At 49.0% G+C, this 26,591-nt stretch overlaps 1 protein-coding gene across 1 annotated transcript; it reads left to right on the forward strand.

Moving 5' to 3' along the window:
* The first annotated feature begins 519 nt into the window (after positions 1-519).
* Positions 520-25,920, forward strand: ATOH8 (atonal bHLH transcription factor 8). The gene is made up of 4 exons (XM_071556991.1): positions 520-550; positions 744-1,409; positions 15,599-15,790; positions 24,281-25,920. The coding sequence occupies exons 2-4, from the start codon at positions 987-989 to the stop codon at positions 24,284-24,286; spliced, it is 621 nt and encodes a 206-aa protein (XP_071413092.1). The 5' UTR covers positions 520-550; positions 744-986; the 3' UTR covers positions 24,287-25,920.
* Positions 25,921-26,591: the final 671 nt, after the last annotated feature.

The following is a 26,591-nucleotide window of genomic DNA, read 5'->3' on the forward strand; positions in this document are numbered from 1 at the left end:
ATTCCCAGCTGTGCCACAGCTTTGACTGTGAACTGTACCTCTCCATCCCTCCCTTCCACGCTGCCTGCCTGCTCTGCAGAGACCCCTGGCCCTGCTCTCCACGGCATGGTTGGGGTAAGAGGCGTTAAGGGGTTTTGGGGTGCCAGCAGAAGGCAGCCCACGGCTCGTAGCAATTACCCACGCGTGCGGGCTCCATTGTTTTCCCCGTGAAAAACAGGGCAGCCCGTTGCTGCAGAATAATTCTTCCAAGAGGATCCGAATCGGTAGCGGAGGAGTAACCGGAGGTTTCCGGGAGTGACCGGAGGGATGTTTGCGAGGAGCTGGAGCCCCCCAGTTCCCTATCCCGCCAGGGTGCCCGCCGTGCTCCCGGACACATTTAGGAAGGCAACGTGAAGTCAGGCACCCTCCTCTCCGCGCCTCGCAGATGAGGGACTTGATGCGGGAAAGCAGTGATAGGAGGGGAGAAACGGGATGAAGTGGCTTGGAAACCAAAGCAAATCACAGATTTCCCCGGGGAAGCAACGCGGAGGGTTGGGGGGCAGCGCGCACGGTGGGTCGCAGCGAGTCTCCGGGGGGCAGGATTTCTCTTCCATCGCATGGAAGAGCGAGATTAAAGAAGAAAGTGGGAGTGGGGTGGGAGGGGAGGGAAGGGAAGGGGGGTGGGGGGGATGAACAAAGGAGATTGGCAGCACAGCTGTTTTGGGAAGAAAAAAAAAAAGGCCAGCCTTCCTGTTTCTTTAAAGCCGCTCATCTGCGCGGCGGCGGCTGCCGGCGGTGAGAGGCAAGGCTGCGGGAGCTGCGGGGAGCTGCGGGAGGGCGCACGCTCGGGGGACGGACAGACGGACGGACGGACGGAGCCGTCCCGCCGGGGCCAGGCGGGCTCTGATGGGCAGCAGCGGGGCGGCGGCGGCGGCGGCAGCAACAACAGCAACAGCAACAGAAGCAGCAGCAGCAGCGGAGCGGCCGCGGGCGAGCAGCCCCGCGCCATGCGGAGCGCGCCGCTGGCTGAGGGCGAGCACTGGCCGCGTCTCTGCCCCGCCGAGCTCGGGGGGCTGCGGCGGCTGCGGCGCAAGCACGGCAGCTGCAAAAGTTTCCGCGTGGAGCTCAAAGTGCTGAGCGGGCGGCGGACGGGGCTCCGCGCACCCCCCGCGCCGCCCCCCGCCGCCGCCGCCGCCCCGCCGCCCGCCTGGGAGCCGCGCAGCGCCGCGCTCGGCCCCGCCGCCGCCAGCGCCTTCCCCGCCGCCCCGCCGCCGCCGCCCGCCGCTTCCCCGCGCCCGCGGCCGGCAGAGGCGTCCGGCGTCTCGCCGGAGATCAAAGCACTGCAGCAGACGCGGCGGCTGCTGGCCAACGCCCGGGAGAGGACCCGCGTCCACACCATCAGCGCCGCCTTCGAGGCGCTGCGGAAGCAGGTACCTGCCGCCCGCCCGCCTGCGGGGGGCTCCGGGCATCGCTTCGCCAACACACCCCTCCCTGCGTGTCGGGACCCCGCGGGGCGCTGGTGGGGTGCGCAGGGCACGGGGAAGCGCCCGCGCTGCCGGGGCCAGGGGAGGTGAAGGGCAGAGCCGAGTGGCCGCCTGACAGGAGGGGAAGTCTGTTCAAAATGCCTGGAAGTACCAACCCTAGAACTGTGCTAACGCTCAAGATAAATAAATAAGGGCTTTTAATTTGCTTGCTTGTTTGAAAGTTTCGGACTTCTTTTTAATTTTTTCCCCGGAGAGGGAATGGTGTGGAGAGGGGAAAAATAAAACAAACCCGAGAAATCCCTCCGCGTGAGAGTAGGGTGAAGAGAGGCACTTGGCCAAGCTGCGAGATGGGGCGATGCTCCCGTACCAAGAGCACGTGTTCTTTCTAGCTGTCCGGCTGCGGCGAGCTACCCCAAAGGGATCACTGGAAATGTGGGCAGGACCAGACTCCGGTTGACTTTGGTGCAGGATGCCTGATCCCTCAGGGCCCTTGGGGTTCCTGCAGCAGCCTCTGCAACTTGCCGTGTGCCCTGTCTGACAGGAATAGCCAAATTGAGTTGTGGTCCTCAGCCAGTTAGTTTCCCATGAGTTTTACTGTAGCATATGTTTGAAGCGTGTACTGTGCTGGGTTTTCTTGGTGAGAGGACTTGAAAATTCTCATGATTGTCTGTGAAGGATAATAGACATGTTCTTACTGTCAGGGGGGAGCTTTTGAAGGGTAAATGATGTTTTGGACTAAATCCTTGCATCACCTTCCCAATATAAGGAGAGATCCAGAGAAGCTGCAAGGTTCTTTCATCTTCTGCACAAGGATAAATCAGTACCCCAGCCCCTATACTCATTCCTCGCTGCGTGCAGGGACTGTGTAACAGCTCACTGATAGACGAAGATGTGCTGTCACACTGTGCAAGCCCAGCTGTTCCAGCTTGTCTGCTTTTCTGGTAAATGCTGATGGAACTATTCCAGGTGTGTGGGAAGGAGGAGATGCACAGGGCTTTGAGGGCTGTGAGCTGCACATGAGTCTGACCATGAGAGATGCTGAGCATCACCTCTTGCAGGATGGTCCCTCCAGCCCGGTGGGAACACCGTGCCCTGCTTGCAGGGGCGCTCATACAGCTTTTCACTACCATATTTCAAATGTTGCTAATAAAAGCCATTCTCCAACTGTGCTTGCTTTAGGACTCAATTCTCTTTCCTGCTTAGAGGAGCTCTGCTTGTTCCTAACTCCATTGTGCTGCCTGCAGCCCTTCTCAGTGACTGCTCTGTGCTGAGTAGTTGCACCCCAAGAATTAATCCTTCCCCATCATCTACTTCTGTGAACAGACTTCCAGCCCTGATCTCAGCAGAAATGCAAGCTGAGTCTGAGGCTGTATGTCAGGAGAGAATTTCTGATGAGCATCTAAACTAAAACATTTTTGATCACCGCACAGTGGTGGGATCTGACAGCTCCTGTTATAAATCCTGGTAATCCAGTGTGTGCTGGATGCTGTCCCCCAGTGCTGAGAGGCCGCCTCTTGTAGATGCAGACTCCAAACTTGAAATATTTTGTTTCTATAAGCTGTTTCCATATTTCAGTTGTTTGGCGACTGTGTCTAACACGCTTGGAAGTGTCAATGTAATTCTCCATGGACAGACATCTACACCACCAAAACCGCAAGGGGAAGTAGCACTGATTTCCCAAATCACTGGCAATCTTGTTCTAGGCTGAGCCTCAAGCAGAAGTCAGGCAGGCAACAAATTAAAGGCGCACTCTTTTGGGAAATGGGCAACTCTTGAAAAGCCTCAGATTCCTGGCCTTGGCCCTGTCTCCATAAATCATTTCAGCCATGGACTCAGCTGGGAGTCTAAAGAGCCTGGAGAACAAGTTGCTGTCCTCTCTTCCCATGAAAGCCAGTCTCTTGGGTCAGCATGGGAACATACTGGCAGAGCTGTGTTCACTCTGCAGAGAGAAAGAAATCATTCTCCGGGAAATGTTTGCTGCAAGGTTTTCCTAGCAATTTGCTGAGGGGTGGGCTGGCTGTCCTGACCATCATTGGATGACATTTGTATTCATTTCTTGTTGGGCTGCCAGCGGCGTGCCTGGTGCCGTACGTGACATCAGGTGACAGTCAGCTTCATTGCACATACATACGGTGCTGGCTTGTCACTCAAGTCATTCACACTGGTGACAGCGGAGAGGTTTTTGAGGAGTAGTTGGGGTCAAAAGACAGTGTGTTGCTCTCTGTCATGTCTTGGTCAGTGGGTTGGGAAGCAGGGATAGGGAGATGCGCTGGAAGAGGTACACACTGTAGGGAGGCTTTCTTTTGCCTCAGGTCAGCGCCATCTTTCCACATACCTGAAGCAATCCCTGTGTGCTGTCTGCCATGGGCTTCGGTTTGCGTCTTGTTCCTTGGTTAGTCCTCCGTCCCCTTCTTGTCATCACATATCAGGCTCTTAAGCAGCTGGGAGGCCTTTCCTAAGGCACTGAAACTGATACCTCCCCACAGACAGGCAGGCGAGGAGCAGGGGAGAGCACAGTGCTTGCACACAGCCAGCCCCAGCCCCGCACTCCTTTGGGAAGGGGTCAGGTGCTGGATGCGGAGCCACTGGAAGCAGGAGCCCTGTTCAGCCATTGGTACCCAACCCCCACACAGGTGTCATCCCTTTCCCTGCCATGTCTGGATATATAGGGCTGGAGATACCCATCCTCACGGGCATGCATGAGATAAAATCCTATTGCTTGTAGAATCAGACTCACTATGGCCATGCTGTAGGGAGTTTGTCCATGACTGGTGAGGAAGGGGAAGTCATGCCTCTGTGCAGGACACTCTCCCTGTCTCAGCCCACCCGAGAGCAGGCGACTGGCATGCAGCATGCCGGGCAGATGGGCTGACAGCGGCGTCCCTGCACTCCACAGCTGTGTACATATGGCACACATGTTTTGGCTTGTGTCGACTAACTCTCCAGATGGCAGGAAGGGGTGTGGGGTTTTTTTTGGTCTTTTTTTCTTTTAGTTCTTAGTGGAGAAAGAGCCAAATGCAGTTGTTTCACACAAGGAGAGGCTAATCTAGCCGTGTCCCTGAGCACTTAGCTGTCCCCGGCTTGCCTCCAAGGCCAGGGCACCCTCAGAGGTAGGAGCTCAGGGAAGCTGCCTGCTCATGTGAGACGTATCACTGTCATTGTGCTCACCCCTTCATGTTTCAGCCACCAGGAACAAGGATCTCTCCCTTTCTGTATCAAGCTGCTGCCTTCACCATAGGGCTTTAGCACTGCTGTGGGGCTGAAGGGCAGATGCTCCTGAGATACAGTTCGTTCTCCCTGGTCTTGGCACTTGTGATCTTCAGCTACTCAGTCTGGAAGAGGTTTTCCCACCCTCAGTCCTCCAAGCATCATTTGTCCAAGTGATGATCCTTCCACTACCAGTGGGCTCCCGAGGCTCACAGCGTAGCTCCCCTTGGAAAACACTGACTGCTCTGAAACACTGAGAGATAGGGGGGATACTTCTGCTATACTTGGCTGTCCGTCTGCTTCTGCCTTTCTGGTGTCCTTCCTGGGTGCTGCTCTGTCCTAGTGACTGGGCAGCTCCTATCTGGAGTTCTGGTCTGCCCTCAAGTGCCCTGGTAGATGCTGGTTAGTGGCTTCTTTCACTGCTGCTGCGGGACCCTCCATAAGTCACATGATGGGTCCTTTTTGTCTCCCTCTCCCTGCCCTTGTGGGTGGTCAATGAATCCAAACATCTCCGAAGCAGAGACACAGCACCAAGTTCACAAGGCCTGAGGTTGTCTGCTCCTCCATGAGAAGACGCCTACCAGTCCTTGTGCTGGTGGATGTTCCAATTCATGAAGCAGTACATTTGGAGGAGGCAAGATGTGACAACATTGCATATCTTCAGAGCAACCGCTTTCCATGCCAGAGAGTGCTGTCTGTTTTTTCTTTTTGTCTGCAAATTCCTGTTGGTAGCAAGAATCTCATACTCTAGCAAATCTCAAATGTGAAACTGAACCATCATAATGTTTATTACAGCATGGATTTAGCCCCTAGGTTTGCTCCTGTGGGTTTGGCCAAAAGGAGATCATGCTCTTCACCATGAGGATGCATGGGCAGCCAAGCAAACCAGCTCCCACCAGTATGTCGCACTCACAAGATTTGGGATCGAGCTCCTCAGCTGTGCTGACAAACCCTAAGGTGGCAGCAAACTCTCCCTCGATGGACAGAGACAACCACAGCAGCCTTCCTGATCTGGAGCCTGCCTGGGTTTGCACATCTGGTTTCTCTCTGGAGCACTGCTGTCCAGCTTCTTCTCAAGAAAGCAACGCATCGAGCCATCAGCGAGCTGGAATCTGCGCTGGGAGCAAATGTGTCCACAGACATTTATTTTCCCTTGAAGTATATTGGCATTTTTCTAAATCTTTTCACCACTGCATTACCAGGACACTCTCTGCCTCACAGCTGACAGCCTCGTTCTCTGCACTCATGTGGGCTCTGGAGATACTTTAGAGTTTTATAGGGCTTTTTAGCTGCTGGAATGGAGGTTTTTTCCGCACACTAGCATCCTTTCACTTTTTGCTACAGGCCTACATATGGCTGCTGTGGCTTGTTGTTAAATCAGTGCAGAAAAGCCCATGCTTGCTCCTGTTGAGAGCATGGTGGGACATCAGCAGCCTCAAGGCCACAGGAGCAGGTTACAATGCTGTGAGGTGACATGTGGGCAAGCTGTCTGCAGGGGTTTGAAGGACAAGCCAGGCACTAAAGGCAGCAGGACCCACAGCTTGAGCAGTCCTTAGCCACAAACCAGAGGAGGCTGAGGCAGTTCTGGGGATGCGTCATTACGTGCTCGTGCTCTTTGTGCATCGTCCCAAAGGCGACTGTGGTTTGTCACCTCTGCAGGCGGGACACTGCATGTGACCAGTGTCTCTGGCATGTCCTTTTTGTGTGGTGAGGAGGCCGAGAGCTTTCCTCCATCACCTGCTGACATCTCCCATCCCTATTTCCAGTGATTCATTCCTCTGTGATCCCACAAGCAGGAAACCCTAAAATGCCTTAAAACCCAGCTCATGAAGACAAGCCACCCATTGAGCTCTCTGGGAGTGACAGCTGGGCTGGAAGGTTTGGCCCTTGAAGAGATGCTGCTGGACTTCAGGAATGCTGGAGCATCTTCCAGACATCGTGTGCAGTGCCAGTGCTGTGCGTTGTCATCGAACAGCACAGTGTTAACCAGAGCATCTCTGTGGTTGCAGCCAGTCCCTAGTGACGCTGATGGATATTTAGAGCCCAGCTGGGGCAGAGTGGGGCGGCACTGTGGTTTAACAGCTAAAGAAGATGACAAAATACTGGCCTGAAGCAACACAAGAGGAGAGAAAATAAGGGAGAAACCAGACAAAAGGACAAAAATCTTGAAAACAATGACTGTGTGTCACCAGGAACAGGGCTTTTCTGCTCCCTTGACTGCTGTCTAGCTGATTTTATCTTTGCTGCAAATCCAGCTGCTGTCGGGAGGTATTTGCTCTGCCTGCTGAAGCCACCCTGAGTTAACCTCTATGTTTTCTTATGGCTCCCACTGAAATTAGAGGAAAGAGTCTGCTTTTCTCTCTCAAGCTTTGAATTCAGCCTCTGCTCCCTGCCTTAATCCACTCTCAAATTCCTCTCCGGGCTGCAGTGGGGAGGTGGGACACTTTACTGTACTGTGCAGCAGAGCTCCCCAGGTTCTTTGTTCCCAACCTGCATCTCCTCAGGTCCCTGCCACATGTGTTCCCAAAGCAATATAGCCCATCCTGGTCCCGGTTTGCACTGTCCCGTGTGCCATGCAGGGATGCAAGCAGAGCCATGCATGTGCTGCAGCCACAGGCTCCTGCCAGCTCCTGGGTCTAAGCAGCAATAGCAGAGGAGTGGAAAACCCCTTGATGTCCAGCAGTGGGTGGACTGAAGAGCCACCAATGCCAAGCTGAGGCTGGGATAATGCCACTGTCTCTGATAGAGCTTGCACTTCTATTTGCCAGGGGAGCTGGATCCATTGGACCTCAGAGATGGAGATGGCCACAGCAAAACTGTTACCCAAAAAAGCATTTCTCCACTACAGTGCTTGAGGGTAGCCCCTTTTCAGAGGAGATTTTCTGTGCCTTATAGCCCTGGGATTTCTCCTGTGATACCCAGTAGTCCTTTGCGTAGTTACTATTTTGGGAGGTAGTTCAAAGAGCCTTCAATAAGGTAAGAGCTTTGCTGCAACCCAGCATTTTGATATTTTTCATGCACAACACTGAGAGTGTGTGTTGTATACCCTGAGGACATGCAGAAGGCTTTGGGGATGCAAAACGTCTGGGGATAATGCAGGAGGACTGTCCAAAACAAGACGGAACCAGGCCTGGAGCAGTATTAACCAGACTGCCATTTGGAAGAGATTCCCAGGGTGAACTCACCCAGCACCACACCTAGGTTTTGTTTGGAGGAAGCCAATTCATTCGCTCCAAGGAGTGAACTCATGTTTTTGCAATGTGAGCAATGGGGGAGCCAGGAGCTGGGAGGGAACCGGGAGCTGGGTTATTTGGCAGCGTGGACCCACCCGAGAGGCAGAGGCACCTCGTTCAGCACTAGTGCTCCTGCCTGAGTGATGCTGCTTTTGTTCTCGTTGGCATTTTTCAGCTAGGTTTGGGCCCTGGCTGGGCACTTTGTGGTGAGGCAGGGATGAGGCTTTCTTTCAAGCTGCTGTTTGCTAGCACGGGGCTGCCCTTCCCCACTGCTGCAGTCTGGTGGCAGAGAAACAAAAGCCTCCCACACCCATGGTATGGAATAGCTGCCCATTGCTGGCTGGAATAGAGCTCTGTGGAGCATCTGGCACTGTGACACCCACATATGGTCAAGGGAGGTGATTCTTCCCCTCTCCTCTACCCTGGTGACACTCTACCTGCAGAGCTGCGTCCAGCTCTGGAGTCCTCAGCACAGGAAAGAAAAAGACCACTTGGAGCAAGTCCAGAGGAGGCCACAAAAATGATCAGAGGGATGACTCAGAAAGTTGGGATTGTTCAGCTTGGAGAAGAAAAGGTTCCAGGAGACTTTTTCAGGCACCTCTCCCTTCTCCCTAAAGAAGGACTTTAAGAAAGATAGGGACAAACAAACTGTTTTGCAGATCCTGTTGCCCACAGGACAAGGGGTCATGATTTTAAACTAAAAGAGAGTACATTTAGACTAGATATAAGGAAGAAAGTTTTTACAATGAGTCTGATGAAACACTTGCACAGGTTGCCCAGAGAGGTGGCAGATACCCCGCCCCTGGAAACATTCAAGATCAGGCTAGACAGGGCTCTGAGCAACCTGAGCTAGTTGTAGATGGCCCAGCACATTGCAGGAGGGTTGTACTGTATGTATGTATGGCCAAACTTTGTGAATGAAGATTTGCAAAGGGCTCTCCCCAGGTGGGGGTGTGCCCTTCCAGCCTGCGCAGTGGATTTTTCTTTTTAGGTGAGGCACAGTGTGCACAGAACTGGCCCCACCGTTTCAGTCCTGAGGTCCGTCTGCCACAGCCGAGCGAGCTTGGACAGTGACAGTGAAGTCCTCAGGACTGTCTGCAGCACCCAGTACTAACCGGGGCTGACCCTGCTGAGCATCCGAGATCTGACAGGATCGGATGGCAGGGAGGCATTTAACTACCCGGTACGGTCTCCACTGAGACTCGAACTCACGACCTTGTGATCCAGAGTCCAGAGTGCTCACCATTACGCCACGGGACCGCCCTGGAGGGTTGTACGAGATGATCTGTAAAGGTCCTTTCCAGCCCAAACTATTTTATTACTCTGTGGAGTGCTTCTTCAAAAGTACTCCCCTGAGAACCATGCCATAAATCCACAGAGTATCTGTCCTTCAAACCCATGAAGGTCCAGTTCAGTGTAGTGAGCACCAGTGGCATGGAGGAGCCATTGGTGGAAGCTGGTTTCTGCTGTGCTCTTGGCAGGAGGAGGAGGGGTATTTGGGAACCAGGTCTGAAGGGGTCTGACAGGACTGTGAAAGGACATCCTGGATCTGCTTGCAGACTTTTCCATCATACAGCTGTATATTAAATTATCATTGACCCACCTGGGATGTGGTGAGGACTCAGGGCCTGTAGCTGTTGAGAGCACAGTAGGGAAGCCAAGCTCCTTGCTGGTGAATCCGAATACCTCTGTCATCAAACAGCGAGTCCTGTGAGAAACAGGAGGACCTATATGCGTTCACTTTACCCTGACAACTGGGTGGAAAGAAAATGAGTGGCTCCAAACTCTTTGCAAACACACTCCAAAGTGTAACACATCTTGAAAACAGGCAATGATCTTTTGGGCAAGGCCTTCAGCTTGTTAAGGCTCTTACTCATAGAATTGCAGAATGGTTTAGGTTGGAAGGAACATAAAGATCATCGAGTCTAACCCCCTGCCACAGACAGGGATGCCTTCCATGAGACCAGGTTGCTCTAACTCCCATCCAACCTGGCCTTAGACACCAGCAGGGATGAGATATGCACAGTAGCTCTGCAGACACCAGCCCTGGAGATATTTTGGGATCATGAAAGTGAGGCTTCTCTTGTGCTCAGGACCAGCAAACAAGGAACACTGGCAATCCTGCTGCCCCAACCTACCACAGTTCCCCCAAGGTGTCTTAACCCCAGGAAACATCTGACTCACCCCAGGGTGGAAAGAGGGATGTACAAAAGCCAGAACTATTAAGTACTGGACATTTATATGAACCTTCTGGAAATATTTTTGGCAGGAGGCGCAGCACAAACAATGAGACAGCGCCACTGGACTGCGTGTTCGGATGCAGGGAAGAGACAGCCAAATGCTCTCCTGGGGGAGGGGAGCGAGGGGGGGCCTGATGTGTTTTAACTCCCAGCATAAAAATAAACTAGATGAATTAGCAGACAGGTAGATTTCAGCAGCTTATTATGGCATGTTGAGGAACTAGCTGTCAGGGCAGCTTAGCCATCGCAAACATGGGTGTTTCTCTGCCTTGGAGCCACCCTGTCTTCCCTGCTGTGCCCAGGGGGCCCAATTCTGCCCTGCATGACCTTCATGTGGTGGGGATCTGTACGTGTCTGTACTACTAAGTCATGTTTCAAGCGTAATAACAAAGAGATCTGGACCTCCAGCTTTTGACACTCTCCTTTACTCCAGTGTTTTTATGCAGTGTAAAAGCAGACTTGGTTTTACAGATGATATCTGTACAGGTTCAGAGGGTGTTCACAGAAATCATATCTTACTGGTAAGGACAGAGCTGCCCAGCCAAAGACTTAGTAATGTGAACTTGCTTAATGCTCCTAAAGTCCTTGGGATGCTCCTGGTTGTTCCCATCATGGTGAACATACCCTTCACCCTCATATGACAGGGGTACCTTCTCACCCATCTGTTTCTCCAGTTGTTCCCTCACCTCATCCCACAGTCTCCTCTTCTGTGCCCTGGGTGAGAATCAGCTCCCAGCCTGTGTGTTTTGTGGATGACAGTGTCCCATTGGAGAGCTGCAGCACATCCGTGTCTCCCTCGAGAGGGCTGGCAGCAGGCCAAGCACTGCTCCAGTCAAGTGCATGGCAGAATTCCCACGGACTTCAAAGGGAGCATCTTTGGTTTTCCAAGGGCGCTGCCTCTGAATTTCAGACGTCAAGGATAGAAAAGACCTGTTAGGTCATATCCCGTTCTATCTTCCTGCCAAAGAAGGGCTCTTCTGCACAGGAATATGTCTCAGGAGTGTTCATCTTGCCTTGCTTCAACTCCTGCCAGCCTGGGAATCACTGATAAGACCCATGATACTCCGCAGAGCCCTTTGCAGACACAACTAAACCCTCTGACTGAAGCTCTGGTTCCTGCTGGTCCCAGCTCCCTCTTTGCTGATCTCCCAAAGCCAAAGATGGTGCCAGTATCATTGCCTTTCTAGGAGACAGCTGCATTCCTTCAAATTGGTGTGAAATTTCAGTTGCAGTTCCTTCCTAATTCCTTTTAATCATTGCAAATATTGCAAGCAAGATGGTGAGCTGTGCTGCTGGGGAGCAATCAGTGAGGTCAGATAAGAGAAATATTTTCATTAACTGCACAGGAACTTGAACTCTCCCCTGGTTCCCCCAGCTCTGAACGGACCTACTCAGCTCCCGTCTTCGCAGCTGTCCCACCAAAGCACTGAAGTCTGTTCGGTTCAGGCATGAGGAGCAAGAGTGACAGAAGGAGAGGGCTTGGTGCTTGCCAGGAGCATGACAGATACCTGCTTCTGTTACTGCCCACCAAAGATCTGTGTAGTGGAGACTCCATGGGAGCTAGGAGGGTTATATCTGCAGGGCCATGCCAGCTTCAGGCATTTTCCCCATTTCTATAACACCCTCTCTGTTTTAAGTTGGTTTTTGAAGATCTCTTGGCATCCAGGTGTGTCCTTGACACCATTCACCTCCATTTCTGCAAATCTGTCCCCTCCTTCCTGCTGACTTAACGTTTAAGAAGAGATAATGCCAAAGTTACACACACACACTTGGGGAAGCTTTGACTCTGGATCTGAACTAAGTGGCTCATTCCTCTCTTAATTTCCCATGTTTAATTCAAAAGGAAACATTAAAATGGCAGGAGCTGAGCCAAGACAGGGAGGGTTCCTATGAAATAGTTTTTCTAACACTGTTGCCATGGCAAAGAACTTCTTATCTTTTAATGTTGGTGCCCCGCACCCATCACAGCAGTATCTGAGCTGCTCAAGGTGAACCTCTTCCCATGGATATGGGGCAGCTCCAGTTCGGACTCTGCTACAGTGCTGTGGGAAAAATGTTGTGTAATCCCAGTTGAGGGTTTTGCCAGCTGTGTTAGCACTGAGATCTTCCTTGCCATTTGTACCAAATATGTCCTACAAAACAGTTTGGGTTTCATTTTATTTCTTTTTTAAAAAACAAAACAACAAACCAAACACAAAAGAAAGAGCAAAACAGATGAGGAAAAAAGACATTAGCCTGCCTTTTTGTGTTGTAACTGGACAACGTCTGTGCATCAGCCTCAAGGATTTCGTGGTGTATTTTCCTTCCACTCGATTTAACTTCCTTCTTGCTCTAATTCTGAAATTACTCCCACATTGCACCGAATCCTTCCATTTTAGTTTCCATCTTGCTTTGTTCTTTCCTGATGCTGTTTGATCTGGGCTCTCTGCTGTTCTTGTTACATTGGCGTTGAAAGACTTGGGTGTTTCTGCTGCTCAAAGCACTTGCTTTCAAAGTAACTCAGCCTGTTGCATCTGGGGACCAGGTACTATGGTCTGAGAGCAAGCACCAGTGTTGGCAATGAAGTGAGGGCAGAGATTTAGAGAGGTTTTGTCAGACATGAAGTTGCTGGAGTGTGTCCAGGGAAGAGCAGTGGAGCTGGGGAAGGGTGTGGAGCACAAGTCTGATGAGGAGCAGTTGAGGGAGCTGGGGGTGTTTAGCCTGGGAAAAGGAGGTTCAAGGGGGACCTTCTCTCTACAACTACCTGAAAGGAGCTTGTAGCCCGGTGGAGGGCATTCTCTTCTTCCCAGTAACAAGTGGTAGGACAAGAGAAAATTGCCTCAAATTGTGCCAGGGGAGGTTTAGATTGCATATTAGAAAAGGGTGGTCAAGCATTGGAACAGGCTGTCAAGGCAAATGGTATAGTCATCATCCCTGAAAGTGTTCAGAAAACATGGAGGTATGCTTAGGGACATGGTTTATTGGTGGGCTTGGCAGTGTTGGGCTAATGGTTGGACTCGATGTTCTTAGAGGTCTTTTCCAACCTAAATGATTCTATGTATCATACAAGACAAATCGCCCATAGAGACAACAGCACCAAAATCCACATGCCCATGAATAAGGGTGATACAGCCAGTTGGTTTGGATTTCCATAGGTACTGTGGCAGAGGTCTTCACTAGAAACAATTGAAGAAACTGAGCAGCTTGGACAGGAGTGTGGATTAGTGATCAGTGTACAGGCAGGGAATGGTGGGTAGGGAAAAAGGGCCAATTCCTGCAGGGAGAGCTGTCACAAGTGGGCAAACCAGGGTCTGACTCTGAGCTTTACTCTGCTTTGAATGGGGCGTTGGATTGGAGACCTCAAAGGTCCCACTACTTGAAACTGTGACTGTACAAGCTGTGCTGAACCTTATGACTCTGAGTGATTGCATAATAATATGGCAGATGAGATAAATACAATGCAGATAAAGTGAAGTGATGCATATGGGAAAAAACATATGAGAGTCCACGTGTGAAATTATAGACCCTGAGCTGGCCATTATCTCAGAGAAGAAAGACGTCAGGGTTTCTGTAGATGGTTCAATGAAAGTCTCAGATCAGTGTCTGGTAGTGCTCACAAATCAAGTCACGAGTAAGGGAAAAAGGAATATTTAACAGAAAAGAGTATCTGTTAGATAGATGCACCCACAACATGAATACTGTGTATTGTTCTGATCCTCTCAGCTCCAAAGGGACTAGAAAAGGTTCAGGAAAGAGCAGCAAGAGTCATCAGAGGTATGGGATGGCTTCCATACAACTGTTTGCTAAGGAGGATTGATCTTTTCCTTCTGGAAAAGAGTATGAAGAGATGCTGGAGAACAAAAAACATGTGTCACAGAGGAGGTAAATAAAAATCTGTTGTCCTCTCTTCTAACACATGAACTGAGGAACCTCAAGGGAAAACAGCAGGAGTCAAGTTCAAACCATGCAAAAGGAGGAAAATTTATGTAGACGGGGGAGAAAACTTTGTGAAAGGATGTTGTGGGTACTCAAATTTGACAGAGGTTCAGCTTACCAGACCAAATTAGTGGACAGAAAAGAACTCTCATGGGCTGCTAAATACAGGGATGGCACATCTGGCTGAGGTCCTGGAGGTGACAGCAGTTGGAGCCTGGCAGAATACTTGGGGAAATCCCTATGCCTGAGCTGTTTTGCTCCTCCCTTGGCATCTGCATATGGCTGCTGTGGGGTTTATGGAAGGGGTGAGCCCATCTTACTTTACCTAAGGTCATGGACATCACTCCAGGGATGATCCTGTCTTTGTGTCCCTGTGGAGAAAAGAGAAGCTGAGACATGAGCATCCAAGAAACACTAAAAAAATCTCCAACTCTAAGCTGACTGTGACACTCTAAGACGGATGAGGAGGATGGAGACTGGTATGGAGGCAGGTGGCTGGGGGACATTGAGGCATTCCCATGATTGATATAGTATGAAAACTTAGACTGATGGATAGTCAGACAACCTGATGGGCCAGGATGGGTTTCAGATAAATGCCCGGCTCCAGTTTCCCATAGGCAATAGACTCTTGTGCATTAAAAACTGAATGGACATCAGCAATTTTGCAAGAAAATGGGGTCTCAAGTCTATCACACTCAGAAGATCTCTCTTTGAGCTGGACATGTGTCAGCTGTGTGCGTAAAACTGAGTATGGATGTACTGTTTTGCTGGATCATGATTGAAAAGCAATCCGCCCTTCTGCAGCAGGAACTGCGTACTGTTTAGTTGTTTAGACACATACTGTTTAGTTTGAATTGTTTGAATTTTTCACATTGCACTAGAAATCTTTAAGGGTGAAGAAATAAATTGTGTAAGATATATTCAGGGCTCTCAACCAGGCTCTGGTTTGGTCTCTTTTGAGGGGGAGGGGTACTGTGATGGGGTGTTTAAGCAGGGAGGAATTCCTTCCTCCAGGTCTTGCTCCTCAACGCCATCATGTTTTTGCATGGGCTGGAAGTCACAATCAATGCTATTGGAGCACAAAAACCCACAAGACTGTGATATACTTGCTCATACCTCCTTATTGCCTTATTCTGCAAGACCTTTGATGACATGGGAGCTACTTATGGGAAGCGAGTTATTCAAGATGAGTTACTGGGTGACATGAGGGCTGCAGGTTTCTGAGAGAGAAACAGAGCCTCTGAGAAGTAAACTGAACAGCAGGCAGACATCCCAGGCTGTATCCTGCCATCACATTTTAAGCAGAACTGCCCTGCTGAAATCAAGAGGCTTCATGCTGCTTTCATCCCCATGGAGATCAGTGGGGGAGTTCTTCTTTCAAACCTGTTGGGACCATATGGCATTTTATCACTAGAGTTTCTATTTGTGCTAAAAACTGCTAAGAAAATAACTTACAGTTGTTTTGTCATGCTTCAAGCAAGATATTTTGTTTATATGGCCTAATTTTTAATTATTTCTTTTTCCCTGTTACCCTTTCTAGGTTCCCTGCTATTCTTATGGTCAAAAGTTGTCCAAACTGGCCATCTTGAGAATAGCCTGTAATTATATCCTTTCCCTGGCCAGACTAGCAGACCTGGATTACAGCGCTGACCACAGTAACATGAGCTTCTCTGAATGCGTGGAGCAGTGCACTAGGACCTTACAAGCAGAAGGAAGATCTAAAAAAAGGAAGGTATGTTACAGCCTCCCCCCTTTACCCCGTAAATAACGGTAAAAGTTACAAAAGAGGGCAAAAAAAGCAAAAAAAAAAAAAATCCAAAGTGGTTTCCTTCCTTTCCCAACCTCATGAAATTTTCCTTATTTTTTTTATCCCATTCCTTTCTCTCTTGCTTTTTCTCCTCCATCTGTCTGATCTTGTAATAACCACATTCCTCCCTAATCAAAAGCTTTTCTCTCCTCCCCGTCCTCCGCGCTGGGCTCTTCCCCTCGTTAGTTGCCCATCGTGTGTTTCAACACAAGCGTGATCCTATTAAGAGTCATCTTGGGACTGTTTCTTGTTAAACCAAACCAACCTTGAGTCGCCTTTTGGAGCCCATAAAACACGGTCGCCCGCCTGTGTTTTCTGTTTTGTTTAATGTAACACTTATCTCTGAGAAAAATCACCCGACAACAAAAAAAAGGTAGCTAATGGAGACATTGTATGTATAAACACATTAGTAAGATGTATGACCTGAAGGACATGTGGGTATCTTGAGGAAACAACACTAAATCTAATTACGCCTTGCATTCCTTTAGGTTACTTAACACTGAACCAATTAGGTGAAATCATCGTCAAGCGGCGGGAGGAGGAAGCGGAGCATTCTGCCAGTTTTCCTCTCAGAGAGTGACATGGGTGAATTAAAGGAGTGATTGATGTCTTTGTTCAGGCTTTTATGACAAAAAGAGTTTTGTAAACTTGAATTGAACTTCCCCCTGCTTTCTGGGCTTGCTTGTCAGGCAGGATAATAAATCAGCAGGATTTTAATGGATGAATGGGCAGCTAAGCTGGGGAGCAGGCTCCTTCCCCGGTGTTGTTAAGATCTGCTTCTGATTCGGGCAGGTTTCCTCACTTTTCCTCCTCTTAGCCCAACAAATCATCCTGCAGCAATTCGGTTTATAAATAAACACAATAGCACACTCCCTGTCGCTTCCTCTAGCTGTCAGGGGCTGTATTTATGCCCCTGGAGCAGCCGTGCCAGGCGGAGATGCGGCACCGCTCACCCACAGCCAACAGCACCACCTGGAACTGGGAGGTGTGGGGGGAGCTCCTGGGCACAGACCCAATTTGGGATTCGTTGTGGGATCTGTAGTGCCACAGGCAGTGGTGTCCCAGGAACAGTGATGCCACCAGCCCCAGGGCAAAGTGAGAGTTGGGGCTTGGGTCTCCTACCCAAGTTGAGATGGGGAAGAAGAAAAGCATCATCTTTAGGGCTTGGGCAGATTGCTGGTTGGGGCTTTGGTCCCTTCTTCAAGTCAATACAGGGGAGAGGAAGGGGATGAACATCCTTTTTGAGGCTTTAGCAAATTGCTAGTTAGGTTTTGGGTCTTCTCCTAATGTGAAAATTGGTGGAAAGAGGAGGATGAGCATCCTTCATGGGGCTTCAGCACATTTCTGGGCTGATATTCAGGCTTTGGGTGCCCAGTGGGCTGAGGCACATTGTCTTGGCTTATGTCAACCAATGCGAGCTGAAAGACAGAAAACACAGAGCCAGATTTTAAACAGCTCCAAATCCCAGGGTGTTCACATCTGAGGGTTAGGGCTGGGCCCATCCTTAATTAAAAAAATAAATTAAGAATTAAAAGCCTTCTATTTATGGAGTTTGTTCTCTCAAGTTCTCTCCAGAGCGGATGCATGGAGAGGAGCCCTGAGCCCATCGAGAGCGTGTGAACAATGAAACTCTCACGCGGCATCAGCCCATCCCACCTCCCAACAGGCCACTGCCAACCCACAGAAACAGCGTCACCAGGAGAAAATCTGCCTTTTCTCCACATTCTTGAAGGACACACACCCTAACCCTTCTCCATCTCTGAAAACAAAGCCAGGCTTTGTATCTGAGGCTGGGTCTTAATCCCAGCTCTGCCTTACTTTTCTTGCTGGAAATTCTCGCAAAATCATTTCTGCAGTTTCAGAAAGTCCAAGTTTAAGGCAGTCCCAGAGCATGTCGATTCCCTTGGGGATGATAAGTATAATTTTATTTCCAGCATTATTTGCTCAGGTGATGGCAAGAGCACATTCGGCTGATGATGAAGCAAAAATCAGCAGGTACCGCTAAGTAATTCTGATAATTCCCAGTAGACAGGAATGGTAATGTAAAGCCTTAGGTTCAGAGGACTAATCTTGCTATCTCCCTTTCTCCTTGAGCCAAGCAAATCAATAGCATCATGAGCACAAGGGAGGAAAGGACTGTTATCAGAGGGAAATTACAGATCCGGGATGGCTGTGCAGAGACGATCTAAGCTCTGTATGTCAGGTGGTGTGAAGGGATGTCTCTCCTGGGGGGTCTCATGCAGGCGGCTGGATGAGGATACAATGGCTTGGCCCAAAAACACTACGCCCTCATTAATGTTGAAATCGGCACGTTTTTGTAAGCTCTGAGTGTTTTTAATCAGGTCTCTGAAACCACTGCTCACTGAGGAGTTCCTCTGATTTAGTGACTTTGGGTTTGTTGTTATTTTGTTGTTGTTGGGGTTTTTTAGTTTCCTTTTATATTCTCTCTTTAAAAAAATCATAGCAAGCCTGAGCAGAGACCTCTGCGCCTTGGGCTCCACCACGGGGTCCACAACACCCTTATCTCCTGTCATCTCAATTTTACTGTGTCTCTGCCTCCCTCATTCACTCACTCTCTCAGCTCTCTGTTTGCGATGTGCTGGGGCACTGTGAGTTTTTCGCACAAAAAAGTAGCTGTTTGGGGTTTGTTTTGGCAGGCAGGGACTCCAGATGTTGCGTTTTCTGGATTGTGCTTTTTTGCCTTTTGCTTTGTTTTTGAGGGCAAATCATCCAGTGTCCCTAATGTTAGGTTGTTGTTCAGACTTTGCTTTTGCAATAGGAAATTTACTGAGTAATTTCCCCCACCCCTACTCTATTTTGTTAATTAGAAAGGTTGGTTTTAGTCTTTCAAGCTTCACTAGAAAAAAAAATCCCCCTTTCAGTCCTAACTACAATTACAAGGTGATTTTAGTTGTTGCAATGGAGACTTGACTGAGGGTGTTTGGTGAAGGGAGATCTCATTTATAAGCAACAAAAGAAGCTTCGAATGCCTTTTTCTTTAAAAAAAAGGAAAAAGCTGCCTGTGGGAGTGGGGGGTGAATTCTGATGATAGTTTTCATTTTTTAAAGCTGCCTTTTGTTTGGTTGTACGAGTGATCTGGACTAAGCCTTGCCCCTCACCATGCACTCAAGTGACACCATATCGGAGATTTGGGTTGCAACACCCTGAGGAGAGCCCCAAGTCCTGCTGGGGCTTCACTGATGTCCTGGGAAAAGGGGGGGAACTGCCTTCAGCTCCATCCAGGAGCATCCCCCAGCAGCACTGTGGATGCAACAGCAAAAGGAGTTGATCAGAAAAGGGAGTCCAGGTTTCCTTATCCCTGATTACATGGTTTCTGCACAGGACATATCCAGAGTGGCTAGAGGTTGTCTGGAAACCTCGCATGGGTTCTGCAGTGTTTGGGGTCCAGGTTGCTGGTTGTACAGTCTCTTCCCGCCTGCAGGAGGGCAGTGTTATGGCTCAGGGTTGGGTTAGGGCTGTAGGGTGCATAGGCAGGGGCTCCCCCTGGAGACTGGGGTTTGTAGGGGTGCAGAGCTGTGCATTGCAGCCCCACAGGATCCAGCCCCAAGGCTTTGGGACAGACCTTATTTCCCCAGCAGGCAGCACAGACACGGACGGCCCTTTGGTCTACGCAGGGCAGGATCCAACCGCTAATAAATACCCTGAACAGCACACCCAGAACTGAAAACCCCAAACGCCCATCACAAGCTTCATTTTCTTTCCCTTCCCCTCCCCTCCTTGCTCTTGATTAGCCCCCGTGCTAGGCAGCAACATCGCCGCGGCCATGGAAGCTCAGCAAGAGCAGGGAGGCATGGGTGAGGGTTGGGTTTTTTTCTGCTGCATCCTCCCCCCGTCCCGGCTCTTCTGGCAGTCGCAGACTCCAGATGTTCGGAGCGCGAGCTGGGAAGTCCTGCTGGCGCCACTTGGGGCAGAGGGCAGGGGAAAGGCACGCGAGCTGGAACCCGGAGTACTCAGTCACTGCAGGACTTGGCGCATTCCCCAGCTCGCTGCTGGCACATTCCCCAGCTCTCTCCTGGCCATCTGTTCCAAAAAAACACTTTCAGAACCTCATCATCACTCAGGATACAACACTGCGAGCAGCTGTTAGCGAGGCAGAAGGGAAAAAAAAAAAAGAAACACACACATTAAAAAAAAAACCAAAACCATGCAAAAGGTCTCTTTGTGAGAGAGGAAACTGGGTTATGAATAACAGGCGAGCAGTTGGAGCTCAATAAAAGTTTTCGGCTGGAATTCAGTTTCTTGTTTTTGTGCCTGTGTGTGTGGATGAGCACAGACGCAAGGAATTAAAAATTAAAAATACGCTTTATAGATATCTATAGATATATATAGAGAGATATATATAAATATTTTTCCAGATAATTAAATGATTTAGAAGCATATATGGAATGAAAGACTATCGCTTTGTTGCAGTCTGCTGCACTAAAAAGGCTGACATTATGTATATAATTATTGCATTATATAAGATAATTTTTGTGGTGGTGTGCCACGCCTTGATGCTGCCTCATTGCTACTTTCCTAAAAGCAGAGCTCCCGCTGTAGGTAACACTTATTCCCACTGAAGAAATTGACAGGAGGGTGTTCTGCAGGCATATTTACTTGCGGGAGCGAACAAGCTAAGGGTTCATATTATAAAAGAGAAACGGTAGTGGCAGCCTTGATTTGTATAGCACTGAAACCATTTGCTTGGAGCATATTTTTTTGATAACACTTTATCATGACTCGTGATTTATTTAGACAGAACCCTGAGATAAAGCCACAGCTCCCACCCCCTAGTTTGCACGGATGATCCTGGCTGCCGGGGCTTGCTGTTATTGATCATCTGATATTGATTATGAGGACCACTCAGAGCCAGCACAGTAAAACCTTGATGATCTGTATGGCATTTCTTCCTTGCGGCTCCCCATCCTGTGTGTGGAGGGGGTCTCATAATGAGGTTCGACCTCCCTTTCCCTGCAGTTTGACTTAGCAGAGGTTCCTCTTTAAAATTAGCTTCATTTCCCTGTTAGGACTTGCTGGCGGGAGCGGGCAGCCAGCCAGTCTGCTTCCCCACGGCAGCCAGCTCTGCGGGCTCTGGGGAGGAGCTGGACCACAGGAGAGCACCGTCCCACTCCAAGCAGTCTGTCCATCTGCCACAGGACCGTGGGATGGCAGCATCTCTGGGGGGACAGGGAGGTCCTGGGTCTGCCTGGCCAGGAGTTGTCCCTGCCCCATTCTGGCTGGAGATTGACACACTCAGAGACCTGCTTAAGAACAAGGCAGTGAGAGGGTAATGAGCTTCATTTGCTCATTGCTTGCATTTTATATATCCCTGTAACCCCAAACAGCAATTGCAGGTGGGGCATGGGTTGCTAAGGCTTGTGGTAAGTTCACCCAACGCTGGACAGGGAGGCAGCAGTAGCTGTGTGCATCCCCAAGAGCATGACACATCCTGCATTGGCCCATGGAGGGGTTGAGCATCAGTACCTCAGAGAGAAGGGCTGAAAGCTTTTCCTTGCAAAAGGATGTCATGTGGGACTCCCTTGTTCCATGACAGCACCCTAAAAGCCCCTTTTCTTTAAGGGATATTGGGGCAATCACATCACAACACACAAAGACTGGGGCCAGGAATTTGCTCTGATGGTGGAAGCAGGGTCCCCGCATAGGGTCTTTTCCCTTTATAGCAAGGGTGTTACCAAGAATAGGGTAAGATTCACTCCACATATATTGGGTATCTTCAGCAAAAGGAAAATGTGAGTAGAGGAGACAGAAGAAACCATGGAACAAGGGCTGACTCAGTTCCAGGAGTGCTTTGATTTATAGAGGTTGAAATGCTCTGGGATGCTGCAAACTCACCAAGGTCATTGGGCCAGTTGTCAAATTCAAGAGCCATGGGAGTTCTGACATTACTAGTTTAAAGCAGACCCAGGCTAATAAATCTGTCTTCAGAGCTCCTGGCTGGAGTGGAAAAGGGTGGAGGGAGAAAGAAAGGAGCCTTTTCCCACCATAACCCATGGCCAGCGTTGGGCAGTGCCTGGGGACCAGTCGAGTGAGGTGTGCTGAGCATTTCCATCACGCTGCAGAGGGATCTCTCTATTCCCCTTCCCATTTCCTTCACCTGGAAGGAATGACACGACTGCCCTTACCTGCCCTTGACTGGTTTGTGCATATTCCCCCTTGCCGCCCATGGCTGATCTTCCCCAATTGCAGAGACTTCAGAGAGGAGACTTGCCACTGAGCCTCCTCTTCCTAAAATCATCCTGCTTCCCAAAACCCACCAATGCTTCCGATCAGCACTGAGAACCCTGAGCTGAAGGGTAGGGTCTCCCCAAACAAATGCAGAAAGTTTTGACTGCAATCCCAGGTCCTGTTTGTCCAGCACTTTAAAGGGCACCAGAAGCCTGTGACTCTGGTGGCTTTGGCTTAGGGCAAGAGGCTGCTACTGCTGGGTAATTCATTCCTGCAGTGGGAAAAGTTTCGCTTGCTAAGGCTGCTGTTCCAGATGAGAACAGTGGGGATTTGTCTCTCTACTGTCTTTTAATATTAATGAGAGGGGTCATTGCTTCCCTTCTTTTTCTTCTTTTACATTTTCTTTCCATGTGGGATAAATTACACAACTGACTTTTCTATTGCAGGTTATTAATAGATATTATTTATTGTTGGAAAATAGGAGGTTCCCAAAGGAAACATTCGCAATACACACTCTCCCACCTAAACCTCATTTATTCAAAATCCCAAATCCCAATTAAGGCCTTGAATGAGGGCAATAGTTTCTTCATCTTCTGCAGCACTAAGTAGGGTCATACAGTCTGCAGAGACACCTCGTTGTTGATCATAATTGCAATAACAAGCGCTGTTTTCAGATTTGGCTCGTGCCAGATGTGAAGAGCTCATTATTGCTTACATAGGAGAGCAACTGATATGGGCTGGGACCAATGGATTGATTTTATCCAAGGGCTTTGTAATTGCTGGGATGTGCTGGGTTGCAGCTCCATCCTGTCCTCCAGCAGAGCCTCTTCCACTGTATCCAGGTGTGCTGACCCCAACTCCAGGAGTCCAGGGTCCAGCAGACCACCAGCATTTATTGCATGGAGGATGACCTGAGTATTTTCAGTGTAATACTCTTATCGAGGGAAACACTGATGGTCCTCGGGGGCACTCCTGTGCTTTCCAGGGTCTGCACTTGGCAGGAGGGAGTGGAAAGGTGGATTTGGGGTTCCCCCTGCACCTTAACCTGGTGTGGATGCTCAGCTGTGATGGTTGATCTCACAGCTGCTACCCTAATGATAGTCATAAAATAAATAAAAATAAATCAAATACCAGTATGTTACTAATATCTTGTACCTTAATGTTACAATATCTGGTGATGGAGAAGGAGAGACAGTACAGAAACAAAACAGATGGAGGAAAAAAGTGGTTTTCAGAACAAGCTTTAAGGAGTTTGACCTTTTAAGGCTGTCAGAAAGATTGCTGAACTGTCCAGCAAATTGATGACCATGTCCAAAGGACCTTCAGAAGCCACAGTGCACCCTAAAGGGCTCTTAAATGCACTGGCAAAAAGCAGGAAACAGTGGTTGCACTTGGTAAACAGGATCTCATGTCCAAGTTTCTATTTCCTAGGTTACTTAAAGGAGGATTTAGGAGCCCACATGATGAAGGCAGTTTGAACAACAGAGATGTGATCTTGTGAAATCTTCAGACGCTGAGGATTTTCCTCTCTTTTGAATTATGCTAACAATTGTTTGTGGGATATTCATGGGGCTTATTTTGATGTTAAAGGGGTTTAGATGAGGTTTTGCTTCTCTGAAGCTGCCATGGTTTGGAGTTGAGCATTTTCCAGTGGACCTGACTGTAATATTCTGTAGTCCAGTGCAGTTATCCAAGTTCATCTGCCACAGCTGGGACTCACAGGGGACATGCAGGCTTGTGGGGCAGATTGCAGTCACACAGGGTGAGCAGCCATGCATGCAGAAAAGTAAATACAATAGCTAAAGTACAGAAATAAAGCCCATTTCCTGCACAAACCCAGCTTGTTGCAACCCCTTTACTTTCTGACATCAGATTCTGAAACTGAAAATAGACCAAAAGGCTGCAGGTCTTATCAAAAGCAGGTATTTTCCCCTCGCTTTTTTTTTCTTACATCAGGAGTTGGAGGCAACACCTAATTACCATGTTGTTTTTCCTCCCCAAACCTTCCTCATCCCCTCTGTCTGCTGGTCCCTCTCCTCTGTGTGGGCTCTGGCCACCGTTGTGGCATCTACAGATGGTTCCTCTGTGAGCCCAGCTCTTGAAAATCACAGATCCATGGCCAGCAGTCCCTGATAATGCCCCAGTGTGCATCAGCAACAGTTGTCCATGCAAGGAGCCGACAGGACACCATGTATTCCCTGTTCTGATGGTGCATCTTTCTCTTTCCAGGAGTAATAACCAGGAAGGGAGGACTGAGAAGAGCTTCCAGCCAGAGTTACATCTGGTATTGGCAGAGGTTGCACGATCCAGATGAAGACTGCAAGCAGCTTTTTGCAGAGACCCCTTTTGGAGATGATGATTGGCCAAGGAACTTTCTTAATCTCTGGAACAGAAAGGAAAAAAGGAAAACAAAAGGCAAAAGGACAGGGATGCTTCTTATTGTCATTAAGCCAGCCACCTTTTAGTACGTGCAATTTATTTAGCACTTTTCCCTTTGCTTAACTGGGAAATGTTACCCTCTCAGCTCATGTGTACAGTAATTTGTTGTTGTTGTTGTTGCTGTTGTGCCAAAGATTTGATGGAGCTTCTGCACTGTGTCTGATTTTTGCCTTAATGTTAAATCTTTGAGCCAAAGAAAAGTCAGAGGTGCCATTCAGATCGTGGTGAGCAGGCCAGCCAGCTGTCGGTGACAAAGCCCAAATTCTGAACCCTTCTATGAGTTGCCTCTTATTTCTTCTGCCTGCACTTCCCTGCCTGCAACCCTGGAGCCAGCATTTGGTGTGGGCAAGAGCTGGGACAACATCAAACCATGCTTCGGCGTTCAGGTTTGCCTATTCCTTTGAGCTACTCCGTAGTTCTGCCTTTGGGGCGATTTCCTGACGTTCCTGCCTGTGCGACACCTCTGCAGGGTAGAAATACTGACACGAAGTGAGAGCTGAAACAGAAGCTATGAATTTATTTTTTTTTAATAAAGGAATAAAATTAAACAAGCAAAAGCAAAGTGCCATGTAAAGCAAAGTAAAAATATCATAAGGAAGTTCAGCTAGGCAGAACAAAATGCAGCGAAACGATTCAGGCAGCTTTTCATGTTTGTGAAGTTGTTTTTTCTGTGGGGTTTTTCAAGTGATCAGAAACCCATGTAATGCAAAAGCATTTGAATCCTCTACTGTACCTTTCACTTCAAATTGAAGTAAAAAGAAGAAAAGAAAAGATGGAGAAACATTTGCTTGGAGTAAGCAGACTTTATAGGTAATGCAGTTCGTATGCAAGACATCTGCTAATGATGGGGTTACAGAGCTATGTGTTCAAGTTTAAAAAATAAGTGTTTCCAAACTAAGGAGATAAACATGTTTTGTTTCCCACTCAAAGGGAAACATTATTTGTGAGGCCAGATTGACATCCTGGCTACATCAGCATGAATCAGGTTCCTGGGTGTCTGACTTAGTCCAGTGTGGATCTGGCTGGTCATAGCCAGGCACTGGGGTGGGTGTGGGGCTGGGGTGGGCAAGAATCACTGGGCAAGGGAGGGAATAGCCTTTGTTTTACTGACATGAATATACAAAACTTGAACTCCTCGGTGCCTGCCTGTTTGTTTCCCAAGCTGAGCAATTGGTAGGTGAGCATCAAGCTGGGGAGCTGCTATGCAAAACCTGAGCTTGCCGGAGCAGAGTCTGGGTCTGGTGTGCCAGGCTGCTCACTGCCAAGTCCCCTGGCTCCTGATGAGCTCAAGATGTCTTCTACCTGATTCTGGGGCACATGGGACAGCTGTGTCCAGGCTCCCTCCCAGGAGCTCATTATACCACTTACCCCTCCACTCTCACTGCTGGTCATTATTAGCAGCCCAATAAAATACATTTTTTAGATTGTCATTTGTATTTCTTTATTAAAGCACAGTTTTTAACCATGTCTTTCATTATAGACATTAAAGTCAGCTTTTTAGTTTATAATGGGGAGAGGAGCTGAGCTCATGGACTGCAGGAAACGCTCCAGGGCTGTTTGCACCCATGTCAAAGGGTTGGCTTTAGTGCAATTGTTTTCAAGAACCAGCAAGCAACTGGACCTCGGGTGTGTGGCCCAGCCAGAGAAAACACTGAGAGAAAGGGAACTGGAAGGCAATAGGAAAAAAAAACAGTCTCACAAGATGACCTAAAGGAGGAACTGCAGGTTTTGTGGGGGCCATGCTGCACTTCTCCCATCTGGGTTTTGAGCAAAACCAAGTTATCCTGCTATATACATAGGCTAAGGAAACCCTGTGGCCATTTCTTTCTTTTAGCAGAGTGAAACATTCACCAAGCATTTTTAATTTAGTTACGAGTTCTGCAGTGGCTCTCAGTTTGAGAGAGTTAATAATTATCAGTAAGGCAAGGTCTGCAGGGAGAGTCAGTGTTACAAGACTGCTGATATGCCCTTTTTCCCCCTTCCAATGCCTGTTATAGATAAAGAATTTACTGCAAATAACGTAATCAAAAGCTGGGCAGCATCATCAGGTTGTGATTGGGGCTTTAGGTCATGCAGTATTCTTTGTCCCCCGGATTAGGGA

Source organism: Pithys albifrons, chromosome 5 (assembly GCF_047495875.1).
Source record: "Pithys albifrons albifrons isolate INPA30051 chromosome 5, PitAlb_v1, whole genome shotgun sequence".
Lineage (NCBI taxonomy): Eukaryota > Metazoa > Chordata > Aves > Passeriformes > Thamnophilidae > Pithys > Pithys albifrons.

What these genes read in the sequence shown, in the direction of transcription:
- ATOH8 (XM_071556991.1), top strand. Translation starts at nt 987, where the DNA reads ATGCGGAGCGCGCCGCTGGCTGAGGGCGAGCACTGGCCGCGTCTCTGC. An exon ending in TCGAGGCGCTGCGGAAGCAG is followed by an intron (nt 1,410 to 15,598) that starts GTACCTGCCGCC and finishes TACCCTTTCTAG; the next exon opens with GTTCCCTGCTATTCTTATGG.